Source organism: Artemia sp. Qi Xiang Cuo, chromosome 2 (assembly GCF_049724085.1).
Source record: "Artemia sp. Qi Xiang Cuo chromosome 2, ASM4972408v1, whole genome shotgun sequence".
Taxonomy (NCBI): Eukaryota; Metazoa; Arthropoda; class Branchiopoda; order Anostraca; family Artemiidae; genus Artemia; species Artemia sp. Qi Xiang Cuo.
Genome location: NC_142795.1, coordinates 88,323,704 through 88,343,188, shown reverse-complemented (window position 1 = coordinate 88,343,188; position 19,485 = coordinate 88,323,704). Strand labels below are relative to the sequence as shown.

The window sequence follows — 19,485 nt, the reverse complement described above, 5'->3', positions numbered from 1 at the left end:
GGGGTGGGGGCAACTGCCACCCTTTGCCACCCCCAAACGACGCCCCTGTTGATGACCTAACTATCTTAGAAACATGTTTAAAAAACTTTAAGGTAGCTCAATAGATTGTCGTGCATAGCCTGGATCAAAAGGCGTGCAATATTTACAAAATTGGAGTGGTGGGATGGGGGATAATTTAGACAGCAATATATTCTTCATGAATACTAATTATACAGACTGTAATTCATAGCACGATTCTGATTCAACAAGATGGAAAATGTCTGCCTTTTTTTAAACATATCTATGAAGCTTCGTTTTTGAGTGTGATATTTGTAAAATCTTTTGCCTGTGCCACAGGGCATGTACACATTACAGTAGGAGTTGTAGTAGTAGTGGTAGAAGCATTCGTGGTAGTAGCGGTACCATTAGTAGCAGTGAGTATCGGTGGTAGCAGCAGTAATAGCCATGGTAAAATTATTCATGTTGAGAGAACTACCACGATTAGTACTAATTGGGGTTGGAGTATTCGCTTTACTAGCAGTTGTTGAGCCAGGTGCAGTGGCAGAATTAGTTGCAGTTGTTGAGCCAGGAGCAGTGGCAGGATTAGTAGCAGTAGTGGAAGTATTAGTAGTCGGTGTATAATTCGTTGCCAAATGAGCAGTAGTTGTCGCAGTGCGAGCATTACCATCAACTAAAACAGTTGTAGTAGGAGTTGTAGTGGTAGAAGTAGCAGAAGCAAGACTGGATACATGTCCGAAAACTAACATTATATTTTGTGTGTTGGATACTTCTTTATTGCAAAACTTCCTCCAATTTTATATTCTAACTTACTTTGTTAATACAATTATATATAATACTACACGTAGCCATTGAAATGTCATGAGTCAAAAATAATTCACCCTGTCTATGTTAATAAAATTGAGCAGGGAATCTGGCCCAAAGGTCCAACTTTTGATGCTCCGTGTAGTTAAATTAAGAATTTTGGCATAACTCTGATTTCAACCAGGTCGAACATTTTTATATTTTAATAAAATATACCTTTGTTTAAACAAAAAAGCGTATTTAAGTGATTTAATACCATTGCCGCAAAGGCAATGGTATTAAATCAATACGACTCTAGAGTAATACATCACATTACTCTAGAGTCGTATTTTTAGGGTTTTTGGCCATTCTGTTCAATGTAGTTGCTGTGCAATGCCATTCTGTTCAATGTAGTTGTGTAGTTTCTGTTCAATGTAGGAATTTTGATCACATACCTTGTGTGGACAGTTGGGTGCTCTTATATTTGTGTCGTCTACTAATAAGACTACTAGATCTCACAAGTTGGAACCTCGCGGCTCTTCTACAACCGTCTCAAATAACCTGCTCTATCAAATGAAGCTCAGGAAAAAAAAGTGAGAGCTACATTGCTCTTTACTAAGTCTACTTTTCCACCAATGTAAATTTCAAGGAATGGTGATGAAATTATGAGAAAATTGGAAATTTTGGATTCAATTTGCTTATACTTACTGCCAACTGCATCCTCTACTGTATTTTAATAAAATAAATTTCAAAATGATTACAACCTCTAAAATTTCTTTGCCCGGGGCAAGAGGAGATTCGGACTTTAACAGAGGTTGAGGAGGAACCGAATTTAACATAGGTAGAAGGGTGTCTGACTTTAACAGAGGTAGAGGAAGGTCAAATTTTAACCGAGGCCAAGGAAGGTCAGACTTCAGACGAGGCAGCAAAAGAAAACAATTGAATAGTAGCAATGGAAGGGCATATTTTAACAGAGGAAGAGGGAGAGGAAGTAGGTTTAAGGTTGTTAAAAAGTAACCTCCAGACTGGATTTCCACTGATTTAATCTTTTTTTTAGATTTGGTCAATTAACTTGCCAATTTTGTGTGATGTCTATGCAAGAGGATATAATTCAGAATTCAGACGATCATCTGTACTCGGAAGCCTTTGAATTGATGCTGAATGGATGGGAATTCATGGGATGCGAGAATCTAATATCGGATGATCTGAAAAGAGAAATATTTGACACATTCTTGCGATGTCATATCTCTCTACCGGATGGACTGAGACCTCCTGTAAGCATTTGTTTGTTGGTTTGTTACGTGGCTTCATTTTAGTACTAATTTAATTTAATGTTTGTTTTTTCAGATTTTTCTCTTTTAGTTTTTGGGACATGGGGAAAAAATTCGGAAGAACGTTAATGTGATGCCTGTAATTCGAATCTGTTTTTTTTTAATGTAATCTAAGGATTTGGATCGTTAGTATTTAAGATTTTATAAAACTCGAAATGAACTAGTTTGATTTAATGCTTATGGTAATGTAATGAATTTGATTATTTCCGTTTTTAAAATGTGTTGCGTTCGATTTTTTCTTAGATTTTCGACGACCGTTGTTAGACGTTTGTCTTTAAGCTTATGTCGTCTTCAAGTCCACATTTTCTTGAAAATTCAGATATTTTGGCTTTTTTTTGTTATTTTGAGGGATCATATTTTTTTTGCCTTCTCTATTTATACTTTTCTAAAATTAAAATGTCCAAAACAATAACGCTTGCATGGGATTCCAGAAAACAAGTTAGGTTCTATGGTAAAATGAATAAGGTAAAAATTATTGAATGATTTGCTAAAACAGCAGCTTTTTCACGCCTGAAAATTTCTTTATTACAATAGTTGTGCATAAGGGAGGTGGCAGGTTGCCTTCAATCTGTCTTAAACCTCACAAAGGGCAATAAACCTCAGTCTGAAACCTCACAAAGGGCAATAAACTTCAGTCTGAAACCTCACAAAGGGCAGTGGAACTCTATATATATGTTTGTATGTCTCTCCCAAGTTTCTATGAGTTTCAGTTCTATTTGATGGGATACGTGGAAAATACCTCAACATTCATTAATTCATTGCTACTAGGTTTGAACTGATATGCGCTATTCTGTGAAACTGTAGGTTTTTGGGTGGAGTCTTTGGGCTTATGACTTCTCCTTTCTACGAAAAAAGTGGTAATTAAACGTATTATATCCTCTTTTAACTTTTTCGTAAAATTGAGTCTATTATAGATACATATTAGGTTGGGTATTCGAGTCTTTGTCAGCGTTCCTCGCCACTCCCTTTATTTTACAATAGTTATGGTAATTATTGTCAATGCTACTGCGTTGGCACAAAATTAGCAAGTTAGTTGACTAAATCTAAAAAAAAGATTACATCAGTGGAAACGCAGACTTAGTAAAGAGCAATTTGGCTTTCATTTCTTTCCCGGAGTTATATTTGATAAAGCAGGTTATTCCAGACGGCTGCAGAAGAGCCGTAAAGTCTCAAGCTCTGAGATCTAGCAGTCATATTAAGAGACGACACGAATAGAAGAGCACCCAACAGTGCTTTTTGTGCTACCAAAACCCCACAAGGTATGCGATCAAAATTCCCAGAAAAAAAAAAAAAAAAGTGTCTGCACCAACAACAATGTTTTTTAGACGTAAAAACACAACAAAAGAAATTTGCTATCAAAAGCTCCATTTTCTCCGAGTATTTGTGTGAGTGATAACAGGGAATGTAACGCTTTTCAGAAAAAAAAAGAAAGTAAAACGACTTTTAAGTTGCTCGAGAACCAAATAGTATGCGGGAAAACGGATAGAATAACAAATACAGGGAAATATAGCAAAATCAACTTTTTGTCAAAATATCCATTTTCTACCTACGAGCATTTCTATAAGTGAATAAAAAAAGAGATAGAGCACAATCAAGTTCATTGTTAGAGTTCAAGGAGTGAAGAGCTAAACAAGTTTTCAATTGAATCGGATATAGTTCTTGCTGAAATTTGTTGAAATTGTGTAAGGAACTAAGCACATATTACAAGCGTGAGTACTTTGGGGTGGAAGATTGGAACATTTAGTAGTTGAAGCTTGTTACCTGTAGTACCCCCCCCCTTCGTATCTGCAGATTGTATAATGGCAAAATACAAAGAGTTCGAGCTTGTCCTAGTTTCTTTTCAGGGATACCCCTTATCGCCATCAGTAGTTATTAAAACCACCAAAGACCAGAAAAATCATGCTAGATACCTAGTCTTTTGCTACGGGACCCACTCTGAGCATTTTATAGCTGAAGCTCATGTCTGCAACTGGAATGAGCACTTTAAAGAAGCCTGTACAAGGACAGATAAAGATGTAAATAAGGCTTTTGAAGAGCAGCGCCTATTCCCTGATATTTTCAAGACTAAGAGTAAAGCTTACTTGTCTCTACCCAAAAAAACTAAAGTAAAATCCAGCCTAGCACCGTCAACTCCGACTTCCGCAGCAGCATCAACTTTAAAGGAAATAATAAATGAAACTCAAGAGGAACTAATCAACACTAAGTCCAACCTAATGAATGAAATTTCTCGTGTCGTATCAGACACAATGAAAGATCGCCGAGCTTCTGAAATTATCAGTGAAGATATTGTGAACGAAGTTTATAATTCTATTTCCCTTGAATATAATGCTAAATTTGAAAAAATTGAATCAACCCTTCAAAGACTTTATAAAGCTGTGAACTTGCTTGAAAATAAAATTTCTATAATAGAGGACAGGGTTGACCAACTTGAGCAGGATACCTTACTTGACACCCTAATTTTCTACGGTGTGAAACCAAACCCCAATGTGGAATTGATGGATAATCTTATTGAAGTGATAACAAAAATAATGGGCTTGCAAGATTTCCAAAAAATGGACCTCTTAAAGGCTAATCGATTCCGTCAGCCTGCTACTCAAACTGAGAATGTGAAAATTGCCCCCATCCTGGTAAAATTTTCAAACTTGGTTATTGCTCAAAAAGTATTTGCAGCAAAAAGTAAGTTGGTTAAGTCAGGTGTATTTGTGTCTGAAAACCTAACTAAAAAGCGTCGCGATCTATTAAGCGCGGCTCGCAGCTCCTTTGGTCCAAGTAGTGTTTGGTCTGATCATGGACAAGTTCTAGCCAAAGTTCCGGGTGAAACTCGTATACGTAAAATTAACTATTCGCATGAATGCATTAGTATGTGACTTGTTAGTATTTTTCTTATTTTGTAAATGCCTTCCACAGTTCATTGATTTTCATTTATTTACTTTATTTATTTATTTTTTCATTTTTGTTTCTCTTTCAGTGCTAATGGTTCATTCCGATAATACCTGCTGTCCAATAAGTTATTTGTTTGTTTGTAATACTTTGACAGGTTTTTCTTTTGCAATTGATTTAAGTAAATATTTCTTTTTGGTTCATCTGGTGACTTTAATAGACTCCAGTAAAACTTGTTTTTGTGAATTTTTTAAGCCACGAGAGTCGGCTTTGGAGTTTGAATATAATCCTTTCGATGTAATTAGTATTGTAAATAATTATGTGGGTCAGGTTAATCAATGTTCGATTAATATAAACCCTATTTGTTATAGTAAATATGTTCCGGATTTGGGGGGGAGAGGAGGTTACCAAAGGAAATTATTCTTTGACAGCATTTAAGTTTAACATTCAGGGTCTCTCCTCGTCAATTGATAATTTATGACAAATTGTTTCTGATGGACAGCCTGATGTTGTGGGTTTATGTGAAACGTTTTTAATTATTTTTTTTAATATAAAGAGATGGTTAGGGGCTAGGTTAAGTTATGTCAGGTATTTAATATAATGCGTTGTGCATTGCCTGCTTTACATAAATCTTTGTCGTAGTTTTCATAATTTTGTTTCGAAAGTATTATATTATCACCTGTTTTGGTATACATCATTAGGATTAAAGTAAGTTATATTTTTGGGTGTGTTTCTTTAAATTGACAAGTGCAGAATTTTAATGATTCTTATAAATTTTTTATATGCAGTGAATTCAGTTAAAAAATTGTCTAGCCAGGTAAAGAATCTTCATTTATAGATATAACCATACACATTATGTATGCAAGATATTTATGCATTTGTGGCCAAAAATTTCAGTGGTCCATTTGTACATCGTAAATGATTTCTTCGACTACATTGCATTTCCAGCTATATTTAAAATGACAAGAAAGTATAAAAACGAGTAAAACTTTTGACAATAAACAGTCATTTGATTTTAAGTATATTTATAAATTCATTACCAACACCAGAAAACAATAGAGAATAGTGATAAAGAACAAAAATCTACGTTTTAATTTAACTCCACGAATTATCTTTTCGAAAATAGTTTCAGGACTTTGTGCGTATTTATAAGTGCATGTGTGTATGCTCCGTAATGCTCCTAAGGAATAAATACAAAAAAGGTCTTGGGGCTTCTTTACTCCTTCTTTACTCCTTCTTTACTCCTTTTACTCCTTGTATAAGGTCAGATTTTAATCCTCTAATGGCGTGTCATATTGTTTGGAATAAGTTGCCTGAATCAGCTCGAGGGTGCCACTCATTCGGTTTGTTTAGGAAAAAAAGGGAAAAAAAGGGAAAAAAAAAAATTGTTAAAAATTTTTGGCTTCGTAGATGTTTTTTTTTTTTTTTTTTTTTTTAGTCTGTTTAATCTAATTAATTAATTTAGCTTATTTATTCTATTTCTTCTATAGTTTTCATTGTATCTATATTTTCTTTTCTTCTCCTTTGTATGTGAGAAAGTGTTTTGTTTTTCATTTTTGAGTAAGCATTTCATATGTCTTCCCCCTTTGTACAGGCCAATGAGCCTTTGGGGGAATAATAGCATGTAATATTGTATGTGTATTTATAATGAAGAATAAAACTTATCTTATCTTATTTGAAAAAACAAAAACAACTTCTTAGCAGGTTGAGACTAAAATAGTATTCAGGAATACGGGTAAAACCAATCGATACAGCATATCTTGTTCGGTTACTAATCTCACTTTAGTAAAAATTATCATATAATATTTTTTGGAGAATCTCGGGCAATTCAGTTTTTACCCTCCAAGGACGAGGACAGTCCGTTTAAGGACCCTGAACTAGGCAATCTATAATAGGCGGATTGCCAGCTCCAAGTTTTTATTTTTTTTTTCTGTGGCCTTTGATTTATTCTCATTTATTTATATATAATAATATTATTTAATTATATTATTTTATAATTATAAATAAAATATTTTATATCATATAATTATATATTTAATTATGTATACTCATTTTTTATATATATTATATATTTTTTATATCATTAATTATATATACTCATTTAATTATATATAATAATATACTTTTTTTCAGGCAAGCTCTCTTAATACTACTGACACGGAGATCGAAGAAACGACTGAGAACGACCGAACACAATTCCGAGACCAGCTTTATATTATTGGTCACTTTGGGAGAATGGTATTCTATTTTTATTATTTCAATCTGCTCTTAAATCATGTGATTTTGCAATGATTATCCACTTTTAGTCTTCCTCCACCTGACTTAATTTCTCTTAGTTCAATCTTTTCCTCTTTCCTCTTCCTCCACTTTTAGGCACTTTTCTATTAATCTGTTTTTTTTTGCTTGTCGGATTCTGGAGAATTCGGTGACCAAATTAGAACGCGTTTCCAAATTGGAAACACGTATAAGGTCAAACATTTTGTGGACATTGAAGAACCATTTATTTTCCGAAACACTTTTTTTAATCTTTCAAAACCTTTTGAAAGCTTGCAAGTCCCCCCCTCTCTCCGGAAATGTTGTGTCGATTTCGATAAGGAGTCTTGTTTGCATTATTTTTTTTTTATGTATTTAAACGCATAATTTTTAATTAAAGGTCACACTGTTGTGGGTAATCTAATATTTATCTATTATGAGGAGGGAAATCTCTAAATTATTATCACTGTAATTAAAAAAAAATGGTTGTTTTTTTTAAGAACGAATTTGTAATGAAATTTCCTCTTACAAATTTAAAAACCCCATTCAGTAAGAATCGTCCAACTGTATTGGAATCATGGTAGGCGCTCCTTCTTTATTAAACTACCTTTCAAATGATTATTAAATTACAGTTAGCTGACAATCTCTGTTATTTAAAAAAAAAGTATTTAATTAATACTTTTTAAATTTATTTTTTAACTATAAATTTTTCTTTCTTTGATCTTCAGGTTAGAACGTGACTTAATTTCTCCTGTGGAGTAAATAATAAGATAAAAAAAGTGTTTTTTTTTTTACTAAGATTAGTTATCAATCAATATTTTGTGCTTAGTGGGTGTTTATTCTTTAGTAATTTTTTTCCATTTTGTGGAATTTTCCATTGTACCCATTTCTGAGGAATTTGACCCTGCTCTCAGAAGAGTCCCTCACAAGCTCTTATGAGAACTGTCAAAAATGAATGTAAATAGGTTTTTTTTTTCGATAAATGTTTTTCACCCACGTTGAGTGTTAACGAATATTTCTATGTGCTTATTATTTAAATTTAAAGCTCTGTAATTGTATGGAGCTATTAAGTTTATTAATAATGATAGAAATTGAAAGAAAAAATTATTTATAACTATTTATAATAAAAATCAACAAAAATCGATTTGTTGACTATTAGTAGTACTAATCGATTATTAACTATTACCTAATATTTATCGAATTTGATTATTTCATATAATAATATTAATTAACATCGCATTGATGTTTGTTTAGGTACGAGAGTTCAGTCTGAAAAGGTTTTCTTTTCTTTCCATAGACTATTGGGAATTTTGATTTTGCTTTAAAGACAGCCTATCGAAAAGTTTTCTAAAAAATGTTTAGAATGTGACTTAATTTCTTCTTTTGGGTAGGACTTTTTCACTCGAATTAATAAGATTAAATGTCAATTAATAGCTGTGCTTAGTGGGTATTTATTCTGTAGTAAGTTTTTTCCATTTTTTTTTTTTTAGAAATCCCCCATTTTTGGGGTATTTGACTCTGCTCTAAGTGACAATCCTCTCAAAATCTTTTGAGAACTGTCAGGAAAGACTGCTTTTTTATAAATGTTTTTCACTCGCGATTTGTTTAAACTAATATTTCTATGGGTTTATTATTTAAAGCTATGTAATTATATAAAGCTCTGTTAATTTTATTGATAACAATACAAATTTAATCATGAATAATTATAACTAATCGATTATTAACTATTAACTAATAATTATCGAATTTCATTATTTCATATAATAATGTTAATTAATATCGCTTTGATGTTTGTTTAGGTACGTGAGCACAGTCTGAAAAGATTGTTCTTCTTTTTTATTCATAGAATATTGTGAACTTCGATATTGCTTTCAGGACAGCCTATCCCAAAGTCTTCTAAAAAATGTTTAGAATGGGACTCGATTTCCCGTTTGGGTAAGACTTTTCCACTCGAAATAATAAGATTAAATATATTTGCTTTCACGACAGCCTATCGCAAAGTTTTCTAAAAAATGTTTAGAATGTGACTCAATTTCTCCTTGGGGTAGGACTTATCCTCTCGAAATAATAAGATTAAATATCAATTAATTGCTGTGCTTAGTGGGCATTTATTCTGTAGTAATTTTTTTTTCCATTTTTTGGAATTTAAAAAATATAGATTCCCCCATTTTTGGGCAATTTGACCCTGCTCTCAGGAGAGTCTCTCAAAATTTTTTGACAATGTGAAGAAGGACTGTAACTTTTTTTGTTTTTTAACTAATATTTCTATGGGTTTATTATTTAAAGCTCTGTAATTACATAAAGCTCTATTAATTTTATTCACAATAATACAAATTGTAATCATTACTAATTATAATTATTTATAATTTAGGATTGTATTAGTTGGTTATTAATAATACTTATCGATTATTACCAAACTATCAGCTAATAATTATCGAATTTGATTATTTCATATAATATTTTAATTAACGTGGTGTTGATGTTTGTTTAGGTAAATGAGCGCACTGAAAAAATGTCAATTATAAATTTTGATTTTGCTTTCATGAAAGCTTAACACAAGTTTTCTAATTACACATGTTGTTTATTATAAATGTGTACTTTATACATTTGTATACATTTCATTTTACATTTTACATAGCCTACATTTTATTTTTCACTTTCATTGCGTTTACATTTATATACTTTAGCATAGTCTGAGAAATAATTGTTGTTTCGAAAGCTACTGTTCAGAAATATTTATTGCGAAGCTTTCTATAAATCTGCTTTTGTATCGGTATATGTATATGTTTCTATTCCAGTAAAATTGTCTTTGTGCTTATTTAGGTAATAGGAGCATAGTCTGAAAGCATGTTTTTGCTCCGAAAGCTACTATAAATTTTAGTGTTGTATTCAGAAAAATTTATGACGAAGCTTTCTAAAAATTCTCATGATCGGATGTAACCCGTTTCTCTATTGACAATTGTTTTATTTGTTCTGTAATGTTGTTCTCGTATTTGTTTAGGTACCTGAGCATAGCCTGAAAACATTGCATGGGCTGTTGGAGGCCAAGACATCACAACTAAATCAGCGATTGCAACAGATCCATTCAAATATTGATGGGTCCGTAGATATGACAGACTTGGGTGAAATCTATGAAGATCTGCATTGGATTCTACTTGTAGTTGGTAATACATTGTTTTTCGCTTTTCTATGCAGTTTAAATAAAGGCTGTAGTGGGGGTTCTTGCACCAAGAAAAAAATCTTGATTAGTGACTACCCACCCCCGGTCTCCCACAAAATTTGTAGGCCAAATTTTTACAAATTTTCATTTATTAACAGAATTATTTGCATTTTTTTTTATTAATTAAAAATTTGTTTTTAATAATTTTTATCATAATTATATAGTTAAAATTAATTACTGTCACTTTATTAATTGCGCCCTCCATCTTATTTTAATAAAAATAAAATTTCGAAAATTACAAAATGATTATAACCGTTAGATTATTTATTTGAAATTTTGCGCCATTAAAATTTTTGCTCCCGTGGCAAGTATCCCATCCCTGCCCTTCCCCCACTAAAACGGCCTCTGATAGGCTGAGTCATAAATAACATAAATAGTTTCTTTTAACTGGCTTACTTTAGATTAAGTTATATGGATTATATATCAGTTGGATTTAATTTGAATGTGTGCTAATCTACCGAATCTACCTTAGTCTGTACTCAATTAATTAGAGTATATATTAATTGGAATCTTCATTGGATTCTACTTGTAGTTTGTAATACATTGCAATACATGGCTATAATTGGAGAGAGTCTATTTTGAAAATTCTCGTTTCTCCTGATTCCTAGTGTTCCGATTCATCGTTTTGTTGTTATTGCTCTCTTTATTTTGTGTTCTTTTGTTGATTCGTATATACACTTAATATTATCAATTCTTAGAAAAAGTTACTAATAGCGAAGGTGCTATTACTGAAAAAAAAATCCATAAACATGTCACCGTAAAATATCGTCAAAATCCTCTATATATCTCGTCAATGTCACCATAAAATATCGTCAATATCCTCTATATGTCTCGTCAATGTCACCGTAAAATATCGTCAATATCCTCTATATATCTCGTCAATGTCACCGTAAAATATCGTCAATATCTTCAATATATCTCGTCAATGTCACCGTTAAATATCGTCAATATCCTCTATATATCTCGTCAGTGTCACCGTAAAATATCGTCAATATCCTCTATATATCTCGTCAATGTCACCGTAAAATATCGTCAATATCCTCTATATATCTCGTCAATGTCACCGTTAAATCTCGTCAAAATCTTCTCTATATCTCGTCAATGTCACCATTAAATATCGTCAATATCTTCTATATTTCTCGTCAATGTCACCATAAAATATCGTCAATATCCTCTATAGATCTCGTCAATGTCACATTTAAATATAGTCAATATCATCTATATATCTCGTCAATGTCACCATAAAATATCGTCAATATCCTCTATATATCTCGTCAATGTCACAGTAAAATATCGTCAATATTCTATATATCTAGAAATATGTCTAGAAATATATTCTATATATATAGAAATATGTTTTGGCCTAGGCCCAAAACACATTTCTCGGAACTACTGCTTTGAAGGACAACAGATACCTATACAAGAAGAAGCTCGAGACTTGGGAGTGACAATAGACAGTGACATGACTTTCACCAAGCACTACGAGTCAATCATCTCTAAGTCATCACAAGTCTTGGGAATTATTCGAAGAAATTTCTCTATTACTGACTCAACACTGTTTTCTATACTCTTCAAATCGTTAGTGAGACCAATGATCGAATACGGTCATAAAACAACCAGGCCATTTTTTCAAAAAGACAGCAATGCAATAGAAAAAATCCAAATGAGGGCTACTATATTTGTTCCATCACTTAGAGACTTATCATACCAAGACCGTTTGAAAAAAACTGTCGCTCCCAAGCCTCTCATACCGATTTTTGAGAGAAGATCTTATTGAAGTATACAAAATATGCAACAGATACTATGACAACATCCCTCCAGAAGAGATAATAACATTCAAGAATAATAACCTGAGAGGTCACGAGTTTAAGCTAACTGAAGAACGTTTCAGAAGAGATGTTGGGAGATGGGCATTCAGCAACCGCATTGTCTCCGGGTGGAACGCACTACCATCAGACACTGTTAAATCAGATTCAGTCACTTCATTTAAGAACAAGATTGACAATCATAATAGTGATAAAGCATTTGATTATTACAATTTTTGTAGATAGAGGTGCAAGCCTGTTTTTGCAATATATTATTATTATTATTATTATTATAAAATATCGTCAATATCCTGGATATATCTCGTCAATGTCACCGTTAAATATCGCCAATATCCTCTATATATCTCGTCAATGTCACCGTTAAATATCGTCAATATCCTCTATATATCTTGTCAATGTCACCGTTAAATATCGTCAATATCCTCTATACAGTTAGTCTGAAGAAAACATAGGTGCACATCTAAGTTTAAGAAGGCACAGAGGGAAAAAAGGAGAGGTAGCCCATCTTGTGCCTCGACATTGATTTTTTTTTCTTTGGGTGGGGGGGAGGGGTCTATTGGCTAGTAGGAACTAAATTTTTTGCAATTTGAAGTCTCAATATATTTCTTTTTGCATGTATATAGGCTACAACGTTCCAATGTATTTCAAAATATGTATATAATGTATTCGAACATTAGAGATATTGGCATGAGGCCCGACAGAGTTAACTGTCATTATTTGTACTAGTAAAGTTATAATTGGTGGTCAATTTTTGAAACATTCTGCCACTCAAAATATGTGTCATGTTTACTTTTGGTCCTTCGAGTTTTGAAAATGACCCATATGGTGAAAGACCGGTTAAGATGTTTAAATCACGATGAAGGAATTTAGGTTTGTAACTATTGCGCTTGTTGCGGACTGTTTTGTATTTTGCAGCGATAAGCAGTTTGCTTAACATTGAATGTATATATATAAAGAAATAAAATGGCAGGAGCTTAGGGTTTCACCGGAAAAAAAAATTCTTTCAATGATTACAGTAGAAGCAAGTGTGTTTTTTTTCCAATCGTTTTACGTTGCCTTTGTCTTTTTACCTTGTGTCATCTGAATGAATGGGAATGCTTATGTGGTCATTTTCTCTCTGAATTAGCAACATATTGCCAATATGTTGGCTATATTGGGTCGAAACGTTAATCGACTCGCATAATTTTATGTCATACATAAATGGAAATGAGACAACAGAAGGTGACTCTGGTATACTCAAATAGAAAATTTGTAAATCAGAATAGCTTAAATGCACAGAAGGAGTATTATTTTTTGGAGAACTTGGTGTAGGTAATTTCGGAGACCACACTGCCTGTCCATGACGATAAAATAAAAGTTCAAAATAGGGATAAAATCCTTTTTAATAGACAGTGTATAATAAATTTCACAAAAAAATACCAGATATTTCGGTCACGTATACAGTGACCGTCATCAATAGTAAAACAGTAGATGATGGTCACTGTATATGTGACAGATCTATCTGGTATTTTTTGTGAAATTTATTATACACTGTCTAATAAAAAGGATTTTATCCCAATTTTGAACTTTTATTTTATCGAACTTAGTGTAAGATTCCACTCAGACTAAGGGCGAATAATCTAGTTTTTTTTTTTATATTTTACTTGGGGTTTGTCTATAGGAGCTGGAGCTAGACAATATTTTGATTTGTGCCCTCTTTCACCACAGCATTGTGTATTAGCAACGTATAGTCTATCTTATTTTTAGCTAATGTCACCTTTTTTATTTTTTTTAGATGATGTCATCTGTATGACCGGAGATGCTGATGTGGTCCTTTTCCCTTGTGTATTAGCAACGTATAGTTTATCCTATTTTTAGCTAATGTCACCTTTTTTATTTTTTTTTAGCTAACGTCATCTGTATGAACGGAGATGCTGATGTGGTCCTTTTCCCTTGTGTATTAGCAACGTATAGTCTATCCTATTTTTAGCTAATGTCACCTTTTTTATTTTTTTTAGCTAACGTCATCTGTATGACCGGGGATGCTGATGTGGTCCTTTTCCCTTGTGAATTAGCAACGTATAGTCTATCCTATTTTTAGCTAATGTCACCTTTTTTATTTTTTTTTAGCTAACGTCATCTGTATGAACGGGGATGCTGATGTGGTCCTTTTCCCTTGTGAATTAGCAACGTATAGCCAATCACAGTCGAGGACTGTTCATGTTGAGACATCAATTAAAATCCTAACTACTCCAGGCAACAAGACGGCCGATACTCTTGGATATGAAGCAGCTGATATCCTTATATGGTATTTTTTTTTTTATTGGTTAGGCTTATGAAATACTACCTTGCGTTTGAAATAACATTTTTTTTTCTGTTTTATTTTTCAATGGTGTTCTTCATTTCATCAAGCTGATAGGACTTAAAGCCTGGTTTATCAGGGCTCTCGGTGTTTTCGCAGGATTTTTTTCTGGGCCGGCAGGCTTGATGTTGATGACTAATGTTGAAAGACATGCACTGTCCATCAAATTCTTTCCCTTGGATGCATAAACCTCCACTGCAGAATATACTTATTTTCTAAACCATATGTGATGAACGTAGATTTTATAGGTCAATGTTTTCAGTGTTAAATGGGTATATTGACAAAACAAAAAATAAATAATTCTCCCATAATTGAAAACATCTCAATCCATTCCTGGATGCCGAGAACCACAAGTATCTACATTTTTAAACATAAATGCTCATCAGTGGCCATCATCAAGTAGCCATCACTCCTACTCTCAGACAGGATCTTACCTCTCATCATTTAATAAAATTAACCAAATACTTCTCTGTTCCTAACCCCAAGGGAAACCCCATCAAAGGAAAAATAAAGAATAAGAAAAGACCAAATAATTATCGATTTTTTTGGTTTGCTAATAAATTATTTTTTACTCTTTTTTTAAATGACGTAAGGGAGCTCCTGCCTCTCAGCTCTTCTGGGTTCAGATTCCATATGATTGCAAAGGTTATATTCAAAGCAAATCTGATCGCATGGTCGAGATGATTGGTATATGCAGGTTCGAATATGATCGGGTATGCTGATTATGATGGTCAGAGATAGGTCAAAATAACGTCTTAAATGAAGATGGCAGTTCCCCAGCTAAAAATTAAACACAAAAGTAAACAGGATCGTTGATGTAAATAGTGAAAAAGACCACACTGCCTTTCCATCATAAACAACAAGTAGAACAATAGGGAAATTTTTTATGTAAGACAGTGGAACGCAACTTTAAATGAATATTTCGACCCTTTATCCAAGGACCGTCCTCAGCAAAACAAATGAGGATGAAACGAATATAAAAGAACTCACATTAAAATATAACCTTTAAAACTAAAATATTTTCAAAACAGCCCTAGCATCATTACCTCAAGGAAGTTCAACCAGGACTTGTACGTCAAAGCAAAGTGATAAAATACAATTCATTCAAATGGAATAAAAAACATTTACAAACAAGCTCTTAAAGCTTATCTTGCCTTTTTGGCAGCCAGCCTAAAAGGTCTATCCGTAACAGGATGAGTGGAATTGTTTACTGGTTTTTTAATATAATTAGTTAAATCATTTTTAATTAAATTTGCATATAAGGTATATTTTAGTTTTAAAGATTGTATTTTAATGTGAGTTCTTTTATTTTCGTTTTAGCTACATTTGTCTTGCTGAGGACGGTCCTTGGATATAGGGTTGGAATATTCATTTAAAGTTGCGTTCCACTGTCTTACATAAAAAAAAATTCCATATTGTTCTACTTGTTTTTTTTTTAGGATAGTTGATGCAGTGACTCGAGTGACAAGTATTTCTCATATTTTCCAATAATATCAGATATTGTTTGCGGATGGGATTCAGATTCCGTAAGTGAGACTTAAAAGTTGATTGCCAGATCACTGCACAATGCTGTAAATGGCCCTAAGGGCCATAATGGTACATAAGGGCCTTGTACAAGAGGACTAGTGCTTTTGCGGCAAGGGCTTCTCAATTTTTGTTTATTACTCCAAGATTCCTGGATAGCTTCAGCTTAACTGCTCGAATATGATGCAGGAATGACAAGTTTTCATCAAGCAAGATCCCATGTATTTTGCAAAGCGCTTTTCTAGTTGACTGATCAGACCTCTAGATGTTTGGATACCGAATATCTCCGGATGAACACCCCTGATCTGGGAACGCAAGATTTTTCAGCATTAATAACAAGTCGGTTAACATCCATTTAGAGATACACCTCTTCCAGAACATCCCTCAGTTGGGACATGAGCATCGTCTTATCCGTTTCACAGCACCCAAGCGTGGTATCATCAGCGAAAGCTAAGAGCTCTTCGTTTTCATCTTCGGATCGGAAAGAATCTTCATCGTAACATAGATTGCAGCAGCGAAGATTTTCAAAGGCTGCCTTCAGTAGTCGACACAGGTCGTTATCTTTAATCAGGAGTAGCAGTGTCCTAATATTGAACCATGGGGGACACCAGAGTTGACGAGTACATTGTTTCCAGGTTTTTCTCCAAAATAAATCCTGCGGTCCATCAAATAAGATCTAAACCAATCTAAAGTGCTGCCTATTATTCTTATATATTCTAATTCCCGAGAAGAATTGAATAGTAGATACTATCAAATGCTTTTCTGATATGAACAAGAACCGCTGCAGTTAGTAGACCAGAATCTAGATATTTGTTTATCCATAAGCTCAATGCAGTTAGCGCATCTTGGGTGGAGTGCCCTGGTCTGAACCCAAACTGGTGATTATTAAGGAACCTTAATGAACCCCTTTCTTCTCCAGAAATTTGAGTAGTTGCTATAATTCGCTGGAAAAATGATCTCTCATCAGTCCCTTTTTTGGCGAAAGAAGGTATCTCTCATCAGAGAGATACCACCAGCCTATATGGGTTACAAAAAGTCAAATGAACTATTTGGTAATCTTTTGTTTATACACTATTACCGGCTGAAACAATACATAAAAATAAGGCAAAAACAAACATTGTTGCCCTTTTAAAAGGGCAAAACGGGCTATATTGGGAACAGCTTTACCGTTCGGCACAGAGTGGCTTTTCAGACTATACTTCTTCTTTTAGTATGGTATTCAGGATTAGGTAAAAATAATTTATGTTGCAGTTCGTCTTTTGTGGAATATTTTTGAATAGTTTGTTGCAGAATATAACCTATTGCATTCATTGAATGCAATATGTACATTACTATTTGTGTTTGAAGTGTGTGTCATGAAAAAAATAAATAAATTAAAATATAGTTTCTAAAAAAAACAATATATAAAAAGAAATAAAAAATAATCGAAAACTCACTTTGTTTTTCTTGTAGTTGAAAGGGTCTTATGTCCGTTGTAATCAAATCTTTTGTAGTAAAAATTTTTATGTAGCATTGACTCTAGATGAAAGATATAATAAATATTAGAAGAAAGGTAAAAGTTAAATATTAGAAAAAATAAATATAATAAATATTAGGTTTACGAAAAAAAGACAAAAGAAAAGAAATATTCATTTATGTAAGTCGTGATCCATCTAAAACCCTTGTTGTGGTAGTTAAAAAATAAAGCTAATTTGAGGAAAAAAAACAAAAAAACTTTAAAATGGTAAAGTGGCAAAAAAGCTAATTTGTGGTAAATAGCATATTTAAGTAGGCTTCCACTGAAATAACCTAATTTTGCTATTTTGTTTCGTCTTAATTTAATTTTATTATTTTTATTTATTTTTTAATATGTTTAAAATATATTTAATAGTATTTAATTTAATTTAGTTGTTCAGTTTCATCTAACTTCATCAACCAACTCAGTCTACCCTGAGTTTTCACAAATAAAGGGTTGTAATTAATCCCTAGGAACGTTGAGGTAATTATGCTTGGATGTTGTTTTTTTCAAGAACCCTCATATTTAGTCAAATCACTAAATCACTAATCACTATTAATTACAGTACCATTTATGTTGAGTTATTGTTAGTTAGAAGTTGCTTTTCCTGCCAAAAAAGGTTATTTTGAATTTATCATTACTTTTATATAAATTGGAAACTAAAACAGGTCAAAATATTCATTTAATCCGACATGAAAAACAATATAAAGCTAATTGGTTTATTCTTTTTTTTGGGAGAGGGGTCTACTGAGTGTGAATGATGCTGGTTTTTTGTCCAAGACGTTTCAGAGTAGTTTATGAATTTTTTTTCTTCAACAAATTATTAGAAGCTTTTTACATAATTATTAGAAATTAAAAGTTATTAAATTAATTAAATATTAAATAAATTATTAGAAGCTTTTTAAATAATTCTAAATTATTAGAATTATTAGTTAGAAGCTTTTAAGCATTCTTTCGTGATAATTCTTGCTTAGTTAGAAGTTACCTGTCCTGACAAAAAAAGTTAAAAAAAAAATCTTCGAGGCAAATTGCTTTTTTAGTTGAAAGGACTGCCCACTTCGATTGATTGATATTAATCAAAAAAAAATTTTAGTTTATAGGTGGTCAAGCGTGCTTAGTTAGAAGTTACCTGTCCTGATAAAAAAAAAGTTTAAAAAAAACCTTTAAGGGATATTAATTTTTATAGTTGGAAGGTTTGCCTACTTCGATTCAGCAAGTTTGACCATGTGTGAACTAAGTTATTTTTATTAATATCAATCATCAGTTCAACATAAATCGGGATATGAACGTCGGTTATTCATGTAAAGTGTCGTGAAAAATAACGTCAAGTCACTTTTTACGTTTTTACGTTTGTTTCTGCTTTTTACGCTTTGCTTTTACGCATTTGCTTTTTAAGTTTTTTGGTGCCACTGTGATATTGTGATATTGAACTTGATTGTAATATTAAGTGTGATATTGTGAAGTGAGTGTCCACGGTGTTCCAGAGTAGTTTAGAGTTTTTTTTTCCTTCAGCAAATTCCTTCTTTGAGAAAAGAGAGATTGCTACCCTACATTTCCGCGTTAAAAAGTGGGCTGAAATTTGATTTGTATATTTTTATGACATATTTCATATCACGATATTCCTTATTTCTAGAGAAATACAAATAATAAAAGGTAATATAACGAAGAATGATATTAAAAGCAGTGAAATATAAACGAAACTACGAATATTTCGGTTCCATGTCTTAAGAGCCATCTTCAGCAAAACAAATTAATCAATTTAAAAATTAAACTTATATTAAAATACAAGAATTCATATTAACTAAACTAAGAAAATCGAATAAAATTTTTATATA

General features: G+C 32.5%; 1 protein-coding gene across 1 annotated transcript in view; it reads left to right on the top strand.

Moving 5' to 3' along the window:
* Window positions 1-19,485, top strand: part of LOC148955758 (exportin-4-like) — a 79,809-nt gene that overhangs the window by 10,857 nt on the left and 49,467 nt on the right. The window contains exons 2-5 of the mRNA XM_089104147.1: window positions 1,838-2,054; window positions 7,125-7,229; window positions 10,246-10,408; window positions 14,400-14,577. Coding sequence (XP_088960273.1) covers window positions 1,838-2,054; window positions 7,125-7,229; window positions 10,246-10,408; window positions 14,400-14,577 — 663 coding nt within the window. The remainder of the gene's footprint in view (window positions 1-1,837; window positions 2,055-7,124; window positions 7,230-10,245; window positions 10,409-14,399; window positions 14,578-19,485) is intronic.